The 18,342-nt window shown below is 36.4% G+C and overlaps 2 protein-coding genes across 2 annotated transcripts; both read left to right on the forward strand.

Moving 5' to 3' along the window:
- The first annotated feature begins 1,018 nt into the window (after window positions 1-1,018).
- On the forward strand, window positions 1,019-2,213 carry LOC111391009. Its single transcript, XM_023016144.1, has 4 exons — window positions 1,019-1,043; window positions 1,148-1,257; window positions 1,568-1,840; window positions 1,968-2,213. Exons 1-4 carry the CDS (start codon window positions 1,019-1,021, stop codon window positions 2,211-2,213), a joined length of 654 nt encoding a protein of 217 aa, XP_022871912.1.
- A 9,338-nt stretch (window positions 2,214-11,551) lies between these two features.
- LOC111391023 (F-box/FBD/LRR-repeat protein At1g13570-like) lies at window positions 11,552-13,831 on the forward strand. The gene is made up of 4 exons (XM_023016153.1): window positions 11,552-11,659; window positions 12,160-12,970; window positions 13,076-13,234; window positions 13,312-13,831. The coding sequence occupies exons 2-4, from the start codon at window positions 12,170-12,172 to the stop codon at window positions 13,600-13,602; spliced, it is 1,251 nt and encodes a 416-aa protein (XP_022871921.1). The 5' UTR covers window positions 11,552-11,659; window positions 12,160-12,169; the 3' UTR covers window positions 13,603-13,831.
- Window positions 13,832-18,342: the final 4,511 nt, after the last annotated feature.

The raw sequence follows: 18,342 nt of genomic DNA on the forward strand, positions 1-18,342 counted from the left end.
AAAAAAATTACCCACACCTCATGCATTGTGAGTGGTTGTACAGGCCCGTGAAAAGAGTTCAATCATGAATCCCAAATAACAAATTATCACAAATTCACAATACTAAATCTGTAAATCACCAATCAATCGTAAAAATGCAGTAAAAGCATAAAATAAAAATAAGGAAAGAGAGGATTCACAAGTCACATGCGTCAGCAGCACTCAGGAGGACTCCGGAGTGGGATTGATGGACGACAGCGGCTAGAGTTGAAGAAAGCTATACACAATTTGAGAAAAAAAGACAGAAGTGGGAGGGAGAGAGGGATATTCGAATTCAGATGGGGCAGCATTTAAGGGGCTGTTTGTTGGCCATTAATGAATTATTTGACCGTTGCAAATAATTTATCTGACAACCCATGTGACTACCTCAGAACATTTATCTTTACCCTTTCCATTTCTTGCCCTTACCCACCAAAGAAACACGCAAGCCCTCTCCACTTAGCGCTGACCATCAATAGACCCACAACGGCCGACGACGGACTGAAATTTACAGTGGAATATCTTCAATTGCAACAGCCAGGGGACAAGACTTCCATTTTTTCGAAGACCCGGACAGTTTTATTCCACACAAGCACCAAGGAGAACGCCGCCCAATAATTCCAGTCGCCCGTCCGGTTAGCTACGTCCTCCACACCTGCAACGCTGCCGACCAAATGGATCCCGCCCACACACTGGTACGTCGTCAAACTCGAACATTTCTGATTCCGTGTACTTTTTCGTAAAACTACAAATTACCTGAACATTAGGATTCAATTGTTTCTAGTGTATTTCTTAAATTGTAATTATATGTAGTAATCAACTTCGTTAGATGTTTCTCACTATGATTTTGGGCAAAATTGATATTGTGGCAAGTTGAAATGCACCTTCCTCTTGGGTCGCATCTGAACTGCTATATGCATTGGGCTACCCTTTTTTTTGAAGTATTATTTTTGCCGTATACTCTTCTACGAAATCTGTCCCTTGAACTATACTGCCATAAATGGAGACTACCATGTTTTATGCAAGTTCTGGAAGATAGTCTTGGTTACACCCTTGTGCTTGTGCTCTCTGCATTCCCTTTTAAATGATAGCATCGTTTATTCATCTGTGACTGTGTTATTTCTGTTAGCTACCCTGTTGAAGTATAGCATTACTAGTGATGATGAAAACAAAGTGTGTAGCTTAGCTATTGTGTTTTCACGATTCAAACATGACATTCTTCACAAAAACATTCTGCGGGTGCACATGTGCTCAAGGTGAACTATTCCTACAGTAATACAATTCCTGTACGAAATGCATCCATTGTTTCAAAATAAGACATCTACACAACCTCATTTACGTGTACTTTTTTTGTCAAATTTCAAAATTTTAATCTGTAGATATTTTACAATCTTTCAATTCGTATAATGAATATTCTGCAATATTCTCATTCGTGATGCCCCGCTTGACTTTGCAATCTGGACATGGTCTGCTACCCAGCTCGTTCGTTGCACAGGAGCTGGGTCAAGCCTTAGGTTCAAAATCTTATGCTCGGTGAAATGCCTTGGAGACCCAAACATTCATTGCGGCCTGCGAAGCTGCCATTGCCGAGGGCCATCGCAGCCGTCGTTGTTTTACGAAACAAGGCTGGGCCCGAATCTCCATGCTGTTCAACTCAGCCACTGGGCACAATTGGACAAAGCAACAACTATGCAACCATTGGGACGTCATGCGTCGAACATATCGACGTCTCTCCAATCTGTTAATGGGTAGTGGAGTCGAGTACAACGCATCCATCGATCGAGTCATCACATCAGAGGAATGGTGGAACAGAAAGATAAGGGTAATTGTTTCAATTAGCAGCACACATATTTCACAATGTCGAGCCAACTATCCCGTTCATTATTTTTCGGTACATTTGGAATGCCTTTTTTCTTATCTTTCCTCTTTTTGTGTGCCTTTTTTCGCAGGAGAATAAAGACTACAAGGAGTTCAAAGACAAGGACATGAGCGAGATATACATACACTATCGTCCACTTTTCGACGACAGTTACGATGGGGAGAAGTACGCGGTCACGCCGACTAAGTTGTGCCGAACGGGGTTCGGGCTGTTTGAGGACAGTGCGCTCGAAGACAATCAGGATGCAATCCTCGTCGACGAGGAAAGTAGTGGTTCAAGTGATGAGGCTGAGCAATGCTTGGTGGATCCCGCATAAACGTATCCGACACCACAAGCGGTGATAAAAGGAAGTCCTCCGATGCGACGCGACACGAGGGGATAAGAAGAAAAAAAATCTGCACACGAGCTGTCATTCTCCGTCGACCGAGCCACAAGTGCTACGGAGGAAGTGATGGCGAAGCTTAATACCATGATGGGCTCAAATGACAACACCGGCACTGCTTGTATAGAGGAGCTACTGGCGGTTGGACGGCTCGAACGGCGTACACCGCTATACTTTTTCGCCTTGCTATTCTGGCTCAAAAGCACTATCGAGTCATGTTCGCCGTTATGAAAGATGCGGATGAAAAATTTGAATGGATTGAGTGGCTTTTCAATGAGCGGGACAAGTAATTTCACCTTTGACTGTAGGCGTTAGATGTACTTATGTGTTGTCCCAAAAAACTTTTTATCTTTTGTATTCAACTGTCTGTACCCGTTGAACCCTACTGTTTGAAAATGTGATGCGTGCCTTGATGTGCAAACCATTTTCGCTTGTTCACCACGATCATTTTATCATGTTAATATTTTACTTGTCCAACGAGGCAATTGTAGGTCGAACTGGATGTAACATGATATTTTTCACGATCTGTGCTTGCAAAGTTACCAAGTTTGCACGCGAAAATTTTGGACGTTAAAAAAACTGTTGACACTAAAAACTTGTGGAAATTGAAAAATTGTCACGAAAAGTTAGCAAAAAAATATTTGTTCAAAGCAAAAATCTTTTGTACAAAAATGCACGTTTCACGAATAAATATTCTTTGCAGGTGAACCATTATTGGCACATTTCATACAACATGACAGCTACAGTACACTATTGCACAGAATCTCGTGAATATTTTTTGTAAGTGCACTATTATTGATACAGTTCCTACAAATTGACAGCTACAGTACACCATTGTACAGAATGTACTCCCAATCATTCCCACTTTCTATAAAAAGCCATGCACTGAGTAGGAAAGAAAAAAATGTGGAGCTGTGAGGGTGTGTGACGAAATTGCGTTCTACACAACTCCAGAACTCGCTTTTGTTGTGTAATTTTAGTAACTTATCATGTTTTGCTTTACAAATGACTTCAACTTCAATTGTGTTCTACTACTGGGGTCCGACTCAGATGACAAATGCGATGAAGACCAGTTTCTCTACAACTTGGCGATCGATGCAGCCGTTTGGCTTTCATACTGCAGAATCGCCGGCGATGACGCAAGAAAATATCACTACAGGCAACAGCGTCGTATATGACGTTTTCCTTTCTCAAGAAACGGTCACATGTTCATGATAGAGGCAATGGACGAGAATAGTAAGATGTGCTTTCAAGAATTCCGTATGTATCCTGCAATGCTTCGACATTTCACTCATGTGTTGCACAACGAGCATGGGCCATGTAGCAACTAGCATGTTGACATCTACGAGCAAGTTGGCATGTTCTTATGCATATTAGCGCACGGGAAGGATATTGACAGGTGACAACGATTTTCAACTATTCATTGGAAACTGTATGTCACTATGTTAAAGAGGTTCTACGTGCGGTTGTTGCGCTTTCAACGCGCCTGATTCGTCCTAGTGAGAACTACAACGACGGTGTCGAGCCACATAGGCTAGATTTAAGCAAGTATCCATTGTTCGAAGATTGCATCGGAGCTATTGACGGAACGCATGTAAAAGCTGTGCTACCGCGACATGAGCGTGTGAACTTCATAGGGCGAAAAGGTGTGCCGACACAGAATGTGCTGGCTGCTTGTGATTTTAATTTATGCTTCACGTTTATGCTTGCAGGGTACTTTGGCAATACACATGATGCGCTCTTGCTTGCACGTGCTATTCATGATCCGAAAATACATTTTCCATTATCGGCTCCGGGAAAGTACTATTTAGTTGATTCCGGTTTGCTCATCGTCCTGGGTATATGGCCCCCTACAAAGGGTCTAACATACTTTACCATTTCTAGCAGTTTCGAGACGAGAGAACAGGACGTCATCGTAGATTTTGAAATGCACGAGAGAAATTTAACTTCCAGCACTCGTCCTATAGAAATGTCATTGAACGTGCATTCGGTGTGTGAAAAGAAAGATGGAAGATCTTGGATCGCATGCCCAGCTACCCCTTCCCAACGCAAGTAGCCATTGTGGTTGCGACGATAAGGATACATAATTTCATGCGACGTTTAGGAGTGGTGGACGCGACATTCACGAGAGCGGAGATGGATGAAGATGCAGCTGAGGTGGAGCTTCCCAACGTAGAAGATGAAATGCAGGCCGAAATACATGCACCGGAAATACAATGAAGTGAGTGAGACAGACTTCGAGATTATATGGCGCAGCAGCCATGATGCCAATATGTTTCTAAAATATTCTAAAGCCTTGCATGTACGTCATATGAAACTGTTTGCTTTCCTGGTTGTAAAAGTGCAATGCAATAGGGGCCAATTATTGACCATCTTTCACGAAAATATCACAGGTCCAAGTATTTTCCTTTTTTAACGTGTTTACGGTATGCATTTTCTCGGTACAATGAACTATAATTTTTTCCCCCGAACCTACACAGTTGTACAGTGTTTCGTACAAATAATTATGCACTTGAAGTCGTATTTTTCCTTCATTTCGAACACACCCTTAACTTTACTCTTCGCCAAAAATGTTCACCGTGCACTACCCTTTTTTTGTACGTAGTGCTTCGTAATAGAATTAAAATGCTTCTATTCGTAGACACTCTCGAGCGTAGTTGATACAATAAAATGTTTCCAAATCGAACTTTTTTAATTTTCCGAAGTTACTTTTTTTGAAAACATAACCCGTTTTCGTACAAAACATTTTATTATTTACAACGAACATATAAGCTAAAATATGTGTACAACTGAATTTCAAGATGTTATTTATCATTTTTAATTTTCCACATTTCTTTGGAAAAATTCGATAATTAAAGTGAAGTGAACATCACGGTCCGCATGCACATTACGTTGTCGTGATGTTACAATTGCTGTCGAATTTTTGTGACAATTTTTTATAGCAATACGGTGGGCAACCACGGGGGTGGAATGATAAAACAGTGGCCCATTTCATGTAAAAGAATTGGAAAACGTTTGGTGGGGGTGTGTTATGAATTCTTGGGAAATGTGTAACAAATTCAATTATTTGACTTTTCAAGAGGTGGAATCTGCCAACTTGTTGAACACAGGACAAAGGATAAAGTTGGAAATTTAGGATTTTTGAATTCAAATCAAATGATAAAATAATCTGTAGGTCCCACATTGATTTGATGGAAAAAAATGCATTTTAGATTAAAAAAAAATGGAGACCAAACGGGGGCTAAGTAAGCATATTATACATACAGACAAAAGACCTTTGGGCCAATTGCTTTAAACTCCTATAAAATAAAAGGCCCAATAGGCCCACTATCTAAAAAAATTGGAAATTACATGTAGGGCTACTTTAAAGATTGCATTTAAAAAATAAAGATTATATTTGTGGAAATTACACAATCTAATAGATTTAGAGATCTCATTTCATAAATCATAGGTTAAGTTTGCTATTTCAAAAATCAAATATTTATTAATTAATTAATCTATTTTAAATATTAATAATTATATTACAAAATTAAATATACATATTCATCCTACCAAACCCTAAATTTATCTTCATTCAGTACTTGCATTTTCTCTCTCTATTTCTCACCTTCCCGTCGTCTTTATTCTTTTCATTTTCTCCCTCTATCTCACCTCCAGTTACAAAACTGCCCACCACCCCTTCCTCCAAATTCAAATCATTTCCGTCTGTTTCCAAGGTTCAAATCTTGAAAATCACATTTCTCAACTCTTCGCCTACTATTCTCACCAACGCCATGTTTCTTGTGACCTTTCACTCAATACTAGAATCAAAATTGAAACATAGCATTTGAGGTTGCATGAATCGAGGATACACAACAGAAGGAATTGTTCTATTTCCAAACTTCACCTTCAACAAGCGTAGATTTATTTCAAAAATTTTCTTGAATCACGTGTCTTTCTTGTAAACCTCCAACTCTCGAATTCTCCCTTGAGTCCTCTCTCCGTTCAATTGCTTTGCCATCATCGTTCGACACTCCTTGGTTAGGCTTCGGGGCTTTTTGCAGGGATCTCGAACTCAAGGGAAAATGGTGTGGTTGTGGTGTTGAGGTAAATCAAAATTTTGATGCTTTGGGTGTGGCGGCGACGGTGGTGCTACTGTGATACTGTGGGTAAGGCAGTGATGGTTGTAGCACATGACAGTTTTGGTGGCATTTCGGTTGATGACAATGGTGAGGTGGTTGTCATAAGTGTTGGTGGTGGTCACAACTTATTTGGTTGACTATAACCATTAAATTGTTTAATCTGTGACCAATAAATAATATGTGACCAATAAAAAATATAAATTGTGACTAAGAAATAATGTGTGACCTAATAAATTGTTAATTTGTTATCGATAATTTGATAATTTGTGACTGTATAATAAGTTGTGACTTATAATATTTGTGATTTATGAATAATAAATAAATCATGACTTATAATTTTTTTTGATTTCTAACTAATGAATAAACTTTGACCTATAAAATTTTTGGATTGTGACCATAAAATAATTTATGACATAAAATTCTGATTTGTGATCGAAAAATAATAAGTGACTAACTAAATCGTTAATTTGTGACCAAATTATATAGATATGTGATCTAAATATATGTAATTAATAAATTAATTAAATCATAAATAAATTTTAATAAAATTTTGATATTTGAAGTTTAAAACTTGTTTTCTTGATTTTGAAATGTGTGATACTCAAACTCGTACTTATGGATTTTTTTTCCATTATAGTTTATTTGACCTTTATTTTACTGTTTCAGCTGTTATATTTGACTTCTTCTCTCAAGGTGAACTCCACTTTTCTCCTAACGGTCAAAAAATCAATTCTCAAAATCACTCCCAAACAGGCTCTATATGAACTTTTGGGCATGTTGATGAGTTGGCCAGAAATTGCTTCATATTGCTTCGTGTAGATGACGCATTTTATGTTGGAATTATAATTGTTTGGATTAGTGGCATTTTAAAATTTTTCAATATTTCTAGACTTGGCTTGCGTCGGATCTTTTATCTCTATATAACTTTTTCCCTCTATATTGATGTCCTTAATCAATCAAACAAATAAATGGTGAGCGACTTTTCTCACATCCTTTGATTTATTTATGAATTGAACTTCACTATACTAAATTAATTAATTGAGTGAATAAATTTCCACTTCAAATAATACATCCTAAATATAAATTCACCTTCATTTGCTCATATATCTTTTGAATTTTGCCTTATTTAATCGAATTAGTACAATTACATTTCTATATATATATATATATATATATATATTCTAAAACTTAATTAATTATCTACGCACACCCCAAACCCTAATATTTGTTCTTTCTCCCTCAATCCATTCTCTCTTTACTCTACCTTTTATTCTCTCTATCTCATCGTCATCACCCATGAAGACATCAGAGAGGAGGTGGAAGGGAGTCGAAAACAAAAGAGAGCAGCAATGCAACGTAGGGGCAAGGCCACATACAACTGTCGACAAGGCTTCTCTCTATTTGCTAGCGATATGCAGTGGTGAATGTTTTTTGGTTTGAATAGAAGTGTTGGTGGAGGCTAATGAAGTGGCAAGAGAGTTTGTGGTTTGAGTATAAGTATTGGTGTTGTGGTGGTGTGGGTGTTGGTGTCGTGGTGGTGTGGGTGTTTGTGCTGTAGTGGTTGTGGTGGTTAAAGCTATGGTGGTGGTGGTGGTGGTGGCTGCGACAACTGTGTTGGTGATGTCGGGGCGATGTTGCTGCTAGTGGTTAGCAGTGATGCGATGGTTTAGGATGGTGGGATGGAATGTAGGTGTTTGGTGGTGTTGTGGTGGTAGTATTGGTGTTTGTGTTGGTAGTGTTTAAAGCTATGGTAGTGGTGGTGGTAATTGCGATTGTTGCGACGACGATGGTGATGGCTACTATTACGATGATGGTGGTCGTGATGTCGAAGATGCTGGTAGAGTCGGGGCAGCAAATGGCGATGGTTAGTGGTGGTGAAATTGATTAGTGTTGTGCGATGGGATGTGGGTGCTTGTGACCATTTATTTGGTTGATTGTAACTTATAAATTGGTTAATTTGTAATCAATAAATAATATGTGACTTGAAAAATATGATCGTGAGCCACAACTTGCATCCAATTAATTTGATAATATGTGATCTAAAAATTTAAGTCGTGACATATAAAATTTGTGATCGATAAGTAAATTATGACATAATTTTTTGATCTGTAAACGATGAATAAATATTGATCTATAAAATTTTGATTTGTGATTGTGAATAATTTGTGACCTATAACTTTTTTATTTTTGATCGAAAAATAATTTGCGACCAATTGATTCAATAATTTGTAATCAAATATTATATAATCGTGAGTTTAATATATTTAATTAATAAAATATATATTTAATTAATTATTTCATAAATAAATTTTAATTAATATTTGATTTTTTGAAGTTTTAAACCTTGTTTCTTATTTTTGAAACAAGTCATATTTAATCTTTTAGCTATGGAATTTAAAAAAGAAAAAGAAAAAGAAAATAAAAAAGGCCAAAACTATGATCTCCTTCACTACACAACTCAGGCCTCATAGGCAGTGATCTTATTGTCGGCCAACTTGTAACTTTTGACGGTGCCAACACAGGCAACCGCGCTTGCTCGTCGTTGCTAGTTCCGCCACTGCTCACTACCACCCATCAACACCAACTAATCATTTCACCACCACCACCATCATCATCACAGAATTTCACTCTGTTTCACCACTACCAACAATAAATCAATCATTATTAACCCCCAAAAAAAAAGAAAAAAAATTCACCAAACATGAAAAGTAATTCAAAGAAATTAAGAAAAAAAAAATTCTTTGAACCACTATTACTTTACATTGCCCACTGGTGTGACACTTTTCCCCGATCCTTATGGCATGTAGAAGAGCTGCTGACTGTACTAGTGGAATGGACCATGCTTGAGGTACAAGCCCCCCCCCCCTCCCCGGCCTCCGATGGAGCACTCACAACATGGGGTGAGTGGGTGGAATTTTTTGCAATTTTTTAAACATGTGGGTTCACATGGGACCCACCTACTATGAGGATTGGTAGGGTTCGTAAAACAGCAAAATACGTAGTGGAATTTAGTGCATTTTAAAGGTTTTTAAATATACAACACTAAATAAATATGGACCCTTTAATTTTGAGATATTTACACTATTAATTCAATTATTTTGTTTTGAAACTCGTCGATTATTGAAATATTGGACTATGACTTTTCCTTTTAGGCATTTTATAGGTGTTGCGTGATTGGAGCTATTTTTTTCAGTGAAATTTTGCCATTCGTGAAAAAATTTTGTGAGCCGTACCTGTACGTGTAGCATTGTTCTAAAATATTTTACTCGAAAACTCTACGTAGAACAATTTAAAGTACACAACCAACAAACTATTCAAGTCACTCTCCCTTATACTTAACTTTATTAATTAATAACGTATAACTGAAATAAAAAAACGAAAAGAAATACTATTAATTAGAATTCACTTTCGTGATTTGCATGTAAACCTTGACAATAATCGATTCGTCTGAAAAATAATAATGACATTTTCTCCATTATATCATTTTCTAATCATCACAAACCTTCAAAAGTAAATACCTACTCATTATCCTATTCAAATTATCTTGTCACACGACTCACATCATTATTTTGTAGTAACAATTATTTAATAAATATTTAAATACAGAAAAAGATATTGGATTGAAATTTAATAGAGTTTATCTTATTATTATCCATTTACATTTTCCTTTTATGGCTGACGTGTACGTACCTTTAAAGAATTAATTTATTCTAAACGGCCCAGACATCTCTGGGTTTGTTAAGAAGAGCCTATGTTTGCTCGCCACGTTATCTTTTGTCCTTTTCAATGATTTATTCTTTCGTGCTGGTGCCATGTTACTGTTATTAGTCATGTCTGCTAAGGGGCCTACATCCCATTTCTTTTGTTTTTGGGGCCCTCAACTTTTCAATATTCTAATTGTTGCCTAACTTTGAACGGATGTGCTCTATGTAATTTATCCTCAATTTAGTGCAATTATATCATTGAGTTTCTATTGCTTATAGATTTAATTATTTATCCTCAAATTGGTCCTGTCTATTTCCAATTTTTCTTCCCAATTATAATCCATTTTCCCACTGTTGCAGGACAGGCAACCGTAATTGTTAACTTCTTCCCTCATACTGAATTCCACGTTGCTGACAAAAAAGAGCAAAAAAATGAATTCTTTTCTTCCAACAATTGAAAACAAACAAGGGTTTGATGTAATCAATTAACCCAACTACAATGAGTCTAATATAGCAGTGTCTAGTGCTTCTTTGTGATAAGAACTAGTGTTAATGGGGTTGATATTTGTAGAGTTCGATTTGACTATAGTTCCGTGAAGTTCATACCATCAACGAATTTTAATTTTTACCTTTCAATGATTAGGATAATCCGTATCCACCTCTATGACTTCTAGTTAACTGTCTGCTTGATCGATTTTATGATAGCTTTCAATTTAACTGGTTTTAGCTCATTCTCGAATCGATTTTTGGTCCTGTTCTCATTAAACTTGTTGTTCTGATTAGTCCTGTAAGATTTTCATAGAACTGTTAGTAATTACCTTTTAGTAGGCCTAGTATTTCTACAATTGAAATTGCTTCTTTATCTCTTCATGTTAAAAAAAAAGATTTTTTTTAGATCTGATTGGGAAATTAACAACCAAGAAATCTAGTAAGCGGGATCAAGAAGTTAACGAAAAATTTAACGCATCTTCTCTTTGGCAAAGAGAAATTTTACCCCAAAGCAAGTTCGCCACCAACCATAGCAGCACCATCTACTAAAATTGGTTGAAAAAGTGGATATAGAGGGAAAAAAAAAGTTGAAAGTTGCTAATTAGCTGCAGATACTTTTTGGTAGTTTAACTTCCAATTTCACTGAAATAATTTTAAATTAAGTGAAAACTGAGCCAAATTAAAATAATTTATTTTTAATCAAAGTGGTTGCACCCGTAAAGGAAATAGTCAAGAAAACTGTAATTTTTTTTACATATAAATATTTTTTAAATAATTAATATTTGGAATTATAATGACTTTTGTTATGGACATGATTTGTTCTTATCACCATCTGAGTCAGCACTACAAATTGTGTCCCACTTGTTACATTTATTCTTCACATAGCATATGGGCCCCACTATTTGTTCAAACATTTGCCTATATATCCACAACGATTGAGAATGGATAAATCAGCAAAACAATTTTTCCCATTTTCGCAGCTCAATACAGCTACAAAGTAACTATCAAAAATTCCTTTTTCCTTTTGTTTCTTAAAGAAAAATCCTGAAGAATCAACCATCTTTCGGTAAGCAAAAAGCCCTTTAAATGCTGTTATTTATCCGTTTCTTTCTATTCTGTTGGTGGCCATGCGTGTGTGTGATTTTATTTATTTATTTATTTTTGAAATTGGGTTACACAATGGTGTGAATTTGGATTCGATTGTTTTTAGGAATTTGATTGAATTCAGAAGAAATTTCGAATTGTAATTGAGAAACTTCACTGTAAACGAAGAAAAACGGAGCATCAATTTGAGTTTATTTGTGGATTTTTAGGGGCATATTCAACGTTTTTAATTAATATGAAGCTGCCGGCTTTCTAATCTGAAGCTTTAAAATTACTTTTATAATGGAAGAAGAACCTCTTTATTTATAAAAAGCCACAGCCACCGCCACCGTCACCGCCGGCTTTGCCGTGTCATGAATTGACTTTAAAAGATTCCACTTAACTTATTTGAAAATAAGTAACTTACTTCGTTACAATGCTGAATCATTTTCCTGATATTGAATTTTAAATTTTTTCCTTCAGATTCATAAAAATGAGGGCTAGTCGAAAATCGGAGGCAGATTTAATCAGCAATCTGCCTGGCAGTATTATAGAGAATATTCTGGGATGTTTGCCATTGCGAGACGCAGTGAGGACCAGTATACTATCTAGAGAATGGAGGTACAAATGGGTAACATGTCCCTATCTCGTATTTGATTTTTGGTTCGATCAAATGTTTCTTGGAAACCACAAACTCGAAACACTCGTATACACAATTCTTAAATTTCATCAGGGACCCTTACTTAAGTTTGCCCTCCAAGCCCCCGATTTCCAAAGTAGTCCTGATATCGATCGGTGGATCGATCTCTTGCCGAATGACAATATCCAGGATTTCACACTTCATATTTCTCGGGGAGACAACCATAGATTGCCTTCTCAACTATTTGCTTTTCACCAGTTAAGGAATTTGAAACTCTATAAATGTGCTTTTGATCCTCCTTCGACGTTCAGAGGATTCAATAAGCTCGTGAATCTTGATCTTCAGGATGTTGTGTTTGCCCCGGAAACATTTGGAAATTTCGTTTCTTGTTGCACGTCTCTTGAACGATTGAGGTTGATGGAGTGTAGCAGTCTTGATTGCATTGAAATTGATGCCCCGAAATTGAAATTTTTCGAGTTCCATGGGGTATTTAGATCCATTTCTTTCAAACATAGTCCCCTTCTTGCAGAAGTTTTGATATCTTTCTCGTCAATGGATTTTGTAAGGGAAGATCGTTTCTCCTTTGATCTGATAAAGTCGCTAAGTTGTCTTCCTGAGCTTGAGGATCTGCATCTGCAGGCTTATGTGTTGGAGGTAAGAAAATTGACATATATTGAGTCGACTTGGAAGCTACTTTTTTACTTATAAGTAAACTTTTTAAATGATATGCTGCTGAAGTTTTCTTTGAAAAAATTTCAGGGACTTGCAGAGTATGGTGCACCTAAAAAACTTCCAGTTACTTTGAAAACTCTGAAAACTCTTCACCTCTCAGATATGTATTTCGAAAAGATAGATGAAATCTCCTGCGCATTGTGCTTGATCAGAAGCTCTCCTAGTTTACAAAAGCTTGAAATTACCGTAAGTCATTATCCGACTCTCTTGTTTGGCTTCCTTTGGTCGAAAAACAGATTAATGAAATGAAGCTATTTCTTCAGGCATTCACCTTTGACGTCGTGGAAGCTGTTGCAGAATTTCTCCGATCTCAGAAAAGCTCGGATTGCTCGTTGACTCATCTCAAGACGGTTAATATGCAACTATTCTCAGGGGCCGAGTCTGAAATGGAATTCGTGAAGTATCTTTTGGCATCTGCAACTGCACTCGAGGAAATGGCAATCTCGCCTCACGCTGGAAATGTTTCAGATGGAGGTGAATCGATTTTGAACAAACTTAAACAATTTCCTCGAGCATCCCCGCGAGCAGAAATAGTTAATTCAGAAAAGAAATAACCAGCCAAAAGGATTTATCCCCATTATTTAAGCTGTTAATCTGTTTGTATATGTAATTATTGTATGTTAGTAGTTTTTTCCTGCTAGATTCTTTATGTGAATTCTAGCAAATTTTGGGTTTATAGCCTTGTTTTTATGGCTGTAAACGGAAGTATTTGTAAATTTCAAGATTCAATGTTAAGAATGTCAGGAATATTATCAAGAATGGCATGAATATCATGGATTTTCATTTTCTTGTGTGATGATGATAAGCATAATGAATGGTTTTTATTTAATTTAGGCAAATTTATCTATATTTTATTTTATTTATAACTAGTTTAATCTTTAATTATATATTAAGACTTCCAGTTTTTGCAATTATCATTTAATTTTTTTATTATCTAGATTTAATCATTATCTAAAGTTAAGTTGTTATACAGATTTTTGTTATTGATTTAAGGTTGTAAGTATTGATGGCAAGTAAGTGGTTTTTGAATTGAAATAAAATAGATTTTTGAGTTTTTCAATCTCTATAAATTCTCGATATTTAATATTTAAAATCAACAAGTTTAAATTTCATATATTCGTGCACAAATTAAAGAATTTTTTATGCTTAGATTTTTGACTGCGTGTTTATTCATCGTTTCATGGCTTCGTCCTTACATCATTTGGTTTCAATGTGATGTTCATTTCTGATAAAGACGTGTCGTTCATAAAGTTTAGTGCCAAGACTTTTGTTTTGGGATGGAACCATTTTTGCTCCTTTTCAGAGTTAAGTCGTTATACAGATTTTTGTTATTGATTTAAGGTTGTAAATATTGATGGCAAGTATGTGGCTTTTGAATTGGAATAAAATGGATTTTGGAGTTTTTCAATATCATAAATTCTCGATACTTAATATTTAAAATCAACAAGTTTAAATTTCATATATTCGTGCACAAATTAAAGAATTTTTTATGCTTAGATTTTTGACTGCGTGTTTATTCATCGTTTCATGGCTTCGTCCTTACATCATTTGGTTTCAATGTGATATTCATTTCTGATAAAGACGTGTCGTTCATAAAGTTTAGTGCCAAGACTTTTGTTTTGGGATGGAACCATTTTTGCTCCTTTTCAATGATTCAAATGTGGAAGAATCATTGGATTTTAGTTACAATGGTCTCCAATCTGTTATGAAAAAAATTGAAGAATGTGTGGATTGAGATAATGAAGGTTATGATGGCATTTCAATCTTGCATGAGAAGTCCAATTCCAAGATTTCGGAGAGTGGTCCAACAAACTGGACATAAACACCAAGATGACAATATAATGAATGAGGTGGACAATTTGCTCTTGTTCCTTGGCCTATTGGGACACATTCAGCGATTTACCTCCCTCACAAAGTTCTAGGGGTGGGGCAGTGGAGGTTCTCAAGATTGGGGTCCAAATTTTTTTTTTTTTTTTTTTTTTAAATGAATGAGGTGGACAAGTCCCATAAAGCAACTCAAACATTGTCAATTTCGAAACTTCATATAGAGTTTGCAGTCACTGGGCCTGAAAAGGATTGGTGAGTGGTCCAGTATTTTGTAATCAGGAGATTTTAAGGAAGAGTGTATTTATGGAACTTCTGATATTGAAGCAAGAGAAAGCAAATTCAATTTTGCTATATTGTTAGGGAGGATTTGACACCTTTATTGACAAACTCCTCACGAAATGGAAGGATTTTTTTTGGCTTTTTTATTCACATGGGTCTCACTCTCATGTGAGTATAGGTCAACAAGGATGCCATTTTTTCTCTGGCGAAAAAGTTAAATTCAAGCAATTTTGCTTTATAGACCCTAGATGATGGAAAGACTTTAATTGCTAAATACTTTGCAAATAAAAGAGGTAAGTTATTCTTCTTGTAAAATGCCTCTAAAATTACTTTCAACTTGATTGGAGGAATTAAGATTAGTTTTGGGGAAAGTAAGATTAGTTTTGGGATTGCACTTGAAGGGACTAAGATGAATGCATCATCATCAATTTTGTTTATTGAGAAAACTGGTTCCACATGCAAGGTTCGAGGAAGAATCTTCGACAATCAAAGTAGAATGGTGAAAATTGAATATGATTGATTTCAATTTCATTTAGATAATTTTATCTATATACTATATTTTATTTTTAACTATTTTAGTCTTTAATTATGAACTATGACTTTTAATTTCTATAATTATCTTTTGACTTTTGTCATTATCTAGAGTTTAGTCGTTATTCAAATTTCAGTTTTTACTTTAAATCTGATTTGTAAGTCTTCATGGCAATTAAGTGATTTTTGAATTAAAATAAAATAGGGTTTGGAGTTTTCCAATCTCTTAAATTATCAGTATTTGATATTTAAAATTAGCGCAAATTCTATCTATTCCTACACGAATCAAGGAATTTTTGATGCCTAGATTTTTTTGGTATTCTTATGACTCAATAAAACTAGAATGTGATCTCTTTCGAATCAACAAAATTTCGATAAAGCATTTATATATTGTTTCCACGCTTCCATTGTTATAGTTCCCATTGCAAAATATGGAACTTGAATCTCACATTGAAAGTATTTACTTTTGGTGTGTGGTTTATAGCGATTTGCAACAATTAGCTTTTAAGGTATAATTCTTCCAAAATCTATATCAACGGCATTAGAGCAAGCACCATGTCTTCTTATTGCAATCGAGTGGCACAAATGGTGACGTCGGCATAGTAGTATTCGTTGGGGACTAGTCATAGCTAGTGCAAAATCAGTCCGATGTGAGTGTGAGGATCGCTAAGTGTGGTGAATTATCATGATTCTTATTGCAAGGTATATGACTTGAATTTCACATCGAAAGTATGGATTTTTGGTGTGTGATTTATATAGTTTTGAACTCTCCAACTTTAATGACTAGCTTTTGAGGTATGACTCTTCCAAAATTTATATCATCCACACAACATCACACATGAATCTAGGGAAGAAGTACAAAAGATGAATAAAATGCCAAAAACTCATAAAACTCACGAATATTTGAGAGTTAGGAATTAAAAATTTGTAGATTTGTGATAAATGTTGAATAAAAGGGAAATTCACATTTAGGTTGAATTTATAATTTGCTTTGTGTACATTGTAAATTTACATTTTCTATATTTTGTTTATGGATAACAAAGAACACATTTTGAAGGGAAAATAATAAAACTTTGCGAAGTAGTTAGCATAAATGGTATACAGACCAAAGTGTAACAAATCACACACAGTGATGTAGAATCTACAAACACACGACAACAATAACCAAACGGATTGAATTCAGAAACAAACTTTTATTATTTCGTGAATAACCAAGAAAACCCTAGGATGCGTCTTGCAGCGTCTTAAATATGAAAGAAAAGATAACCTACTGGGCCAGCAGTTCCAAAATGGGCTGGGCTACAAAATGGAAATAACAAATGCTGAAAATAAATAACACAAAAACTTAAAATGCTGTTTTGACACACTAAACGACTTCAAATGCCCAAAAACCCTCGTACATCACAGCAAAGCGGTGAGTTCAATCCGAAACGCTCGCTACCTTTCCGAAATGGGGTTATGGGCCCAAAACGGATACCAAACGCAAAAGTTACATCAATTTCTTTGAAAGCCGACAATCCAACCGTTCCATGTATGCCAATGCCTATTCCTCCACATAAACCTCATCATTCTCCCCGAGATCAATGGGATTCACCCTCGAATCAGAACCGGTAGCACTATTTCCCACGTTGTCTCCATGGTATGGCAAAAGATGCTTTACATTAAACACATCAGAAGTCCGTATATGGGAAGGAAGTCGAAGGCGATAGGCGTTGGGGTTGATCTTCTCCACAATTTCCACTGGACCAATGGTATGAGGTGATAACTTCGAATGCTCATGAGATGGCACTCGATCCTTAGTCAGTACCACCCAAACATAATCCCCAACGTCAAACTCAACAGGACGTCGATGCCAATCAGCCGCCTCTTTATACTTACTGTTGGACTCTAGCAGATTAGCTAGTGTTTTCTCGTGAACTTGTTGCAAATACGAACAAAGTCAACAGCTGTCCCATGCAGCCGAGTCTTAGAGGGCAGAGTCAATAAATCAACAGGGCTACGGGACAGAATACTATACACAACCTGGAACGGACTAAAATCGGTGCTTCTATTTCTAGCATGATTATACGCAAACTCTGCCTGGCTAAGCCGCTAATCCCATGAGCGTAGATTATCCCCAACCAAGCACCGCAACAAGTCACCCAAAGAACGATTAACTACCTCTGTTTGCCCATCAGTTTGAGGGTGATAAGCACTACTAAAATTGAGCGACGTGTTAACTGACTTCCATAAACTCCGCCAAAAGTGACCGATGAACCTCGTGTCTCTGTCAGACACGATGGAAGTGGACAACCCATGCAACCGATAAATCTCTCTGAAAAATAGCTGAGAAACCTTGACGGCATCAGTGGTGCGCTTGCAGCGAATGAAGTTCACCATTTTAGAAAAACGATCTACGACCACAAAGATGGAATCATTACCACGTTGTGTGCGCGGTAAACCCAGGACAAAATCCATGCTAATATCAGTCCACGGAGCTGAAGGCACTGGTAAGGGTCAATAAAGACCAGCATTTGTGGCTTTCCCCTTTGCCACGTGCACACCCTGCATCGTGAGACAAACTTCTCCACTTCACGATGCATAGTAGGCCAGAAAAATGAAGCGCTAATCAAAGCCAAAGTACGATCTCGCCCAACATGACCTTCACCATGAAACTC

Source organism: Olea europaea, unplaced genomic scaffold (assembly GCF_002742605.1).
Source record: "Olea europaea var. sylvestris unplaced genomic scaffold, O_europaea_v1 scaffold74, whole genome shotgun sequence".
In the NCBI taxonomy this organism is placed as follows: domain Eukaryota; kingdom Viridiplantae; phylum Streptophyta; class Magnoliopsida; order Lamiales; family Oleaceae; genus Olea; species Olea europaea.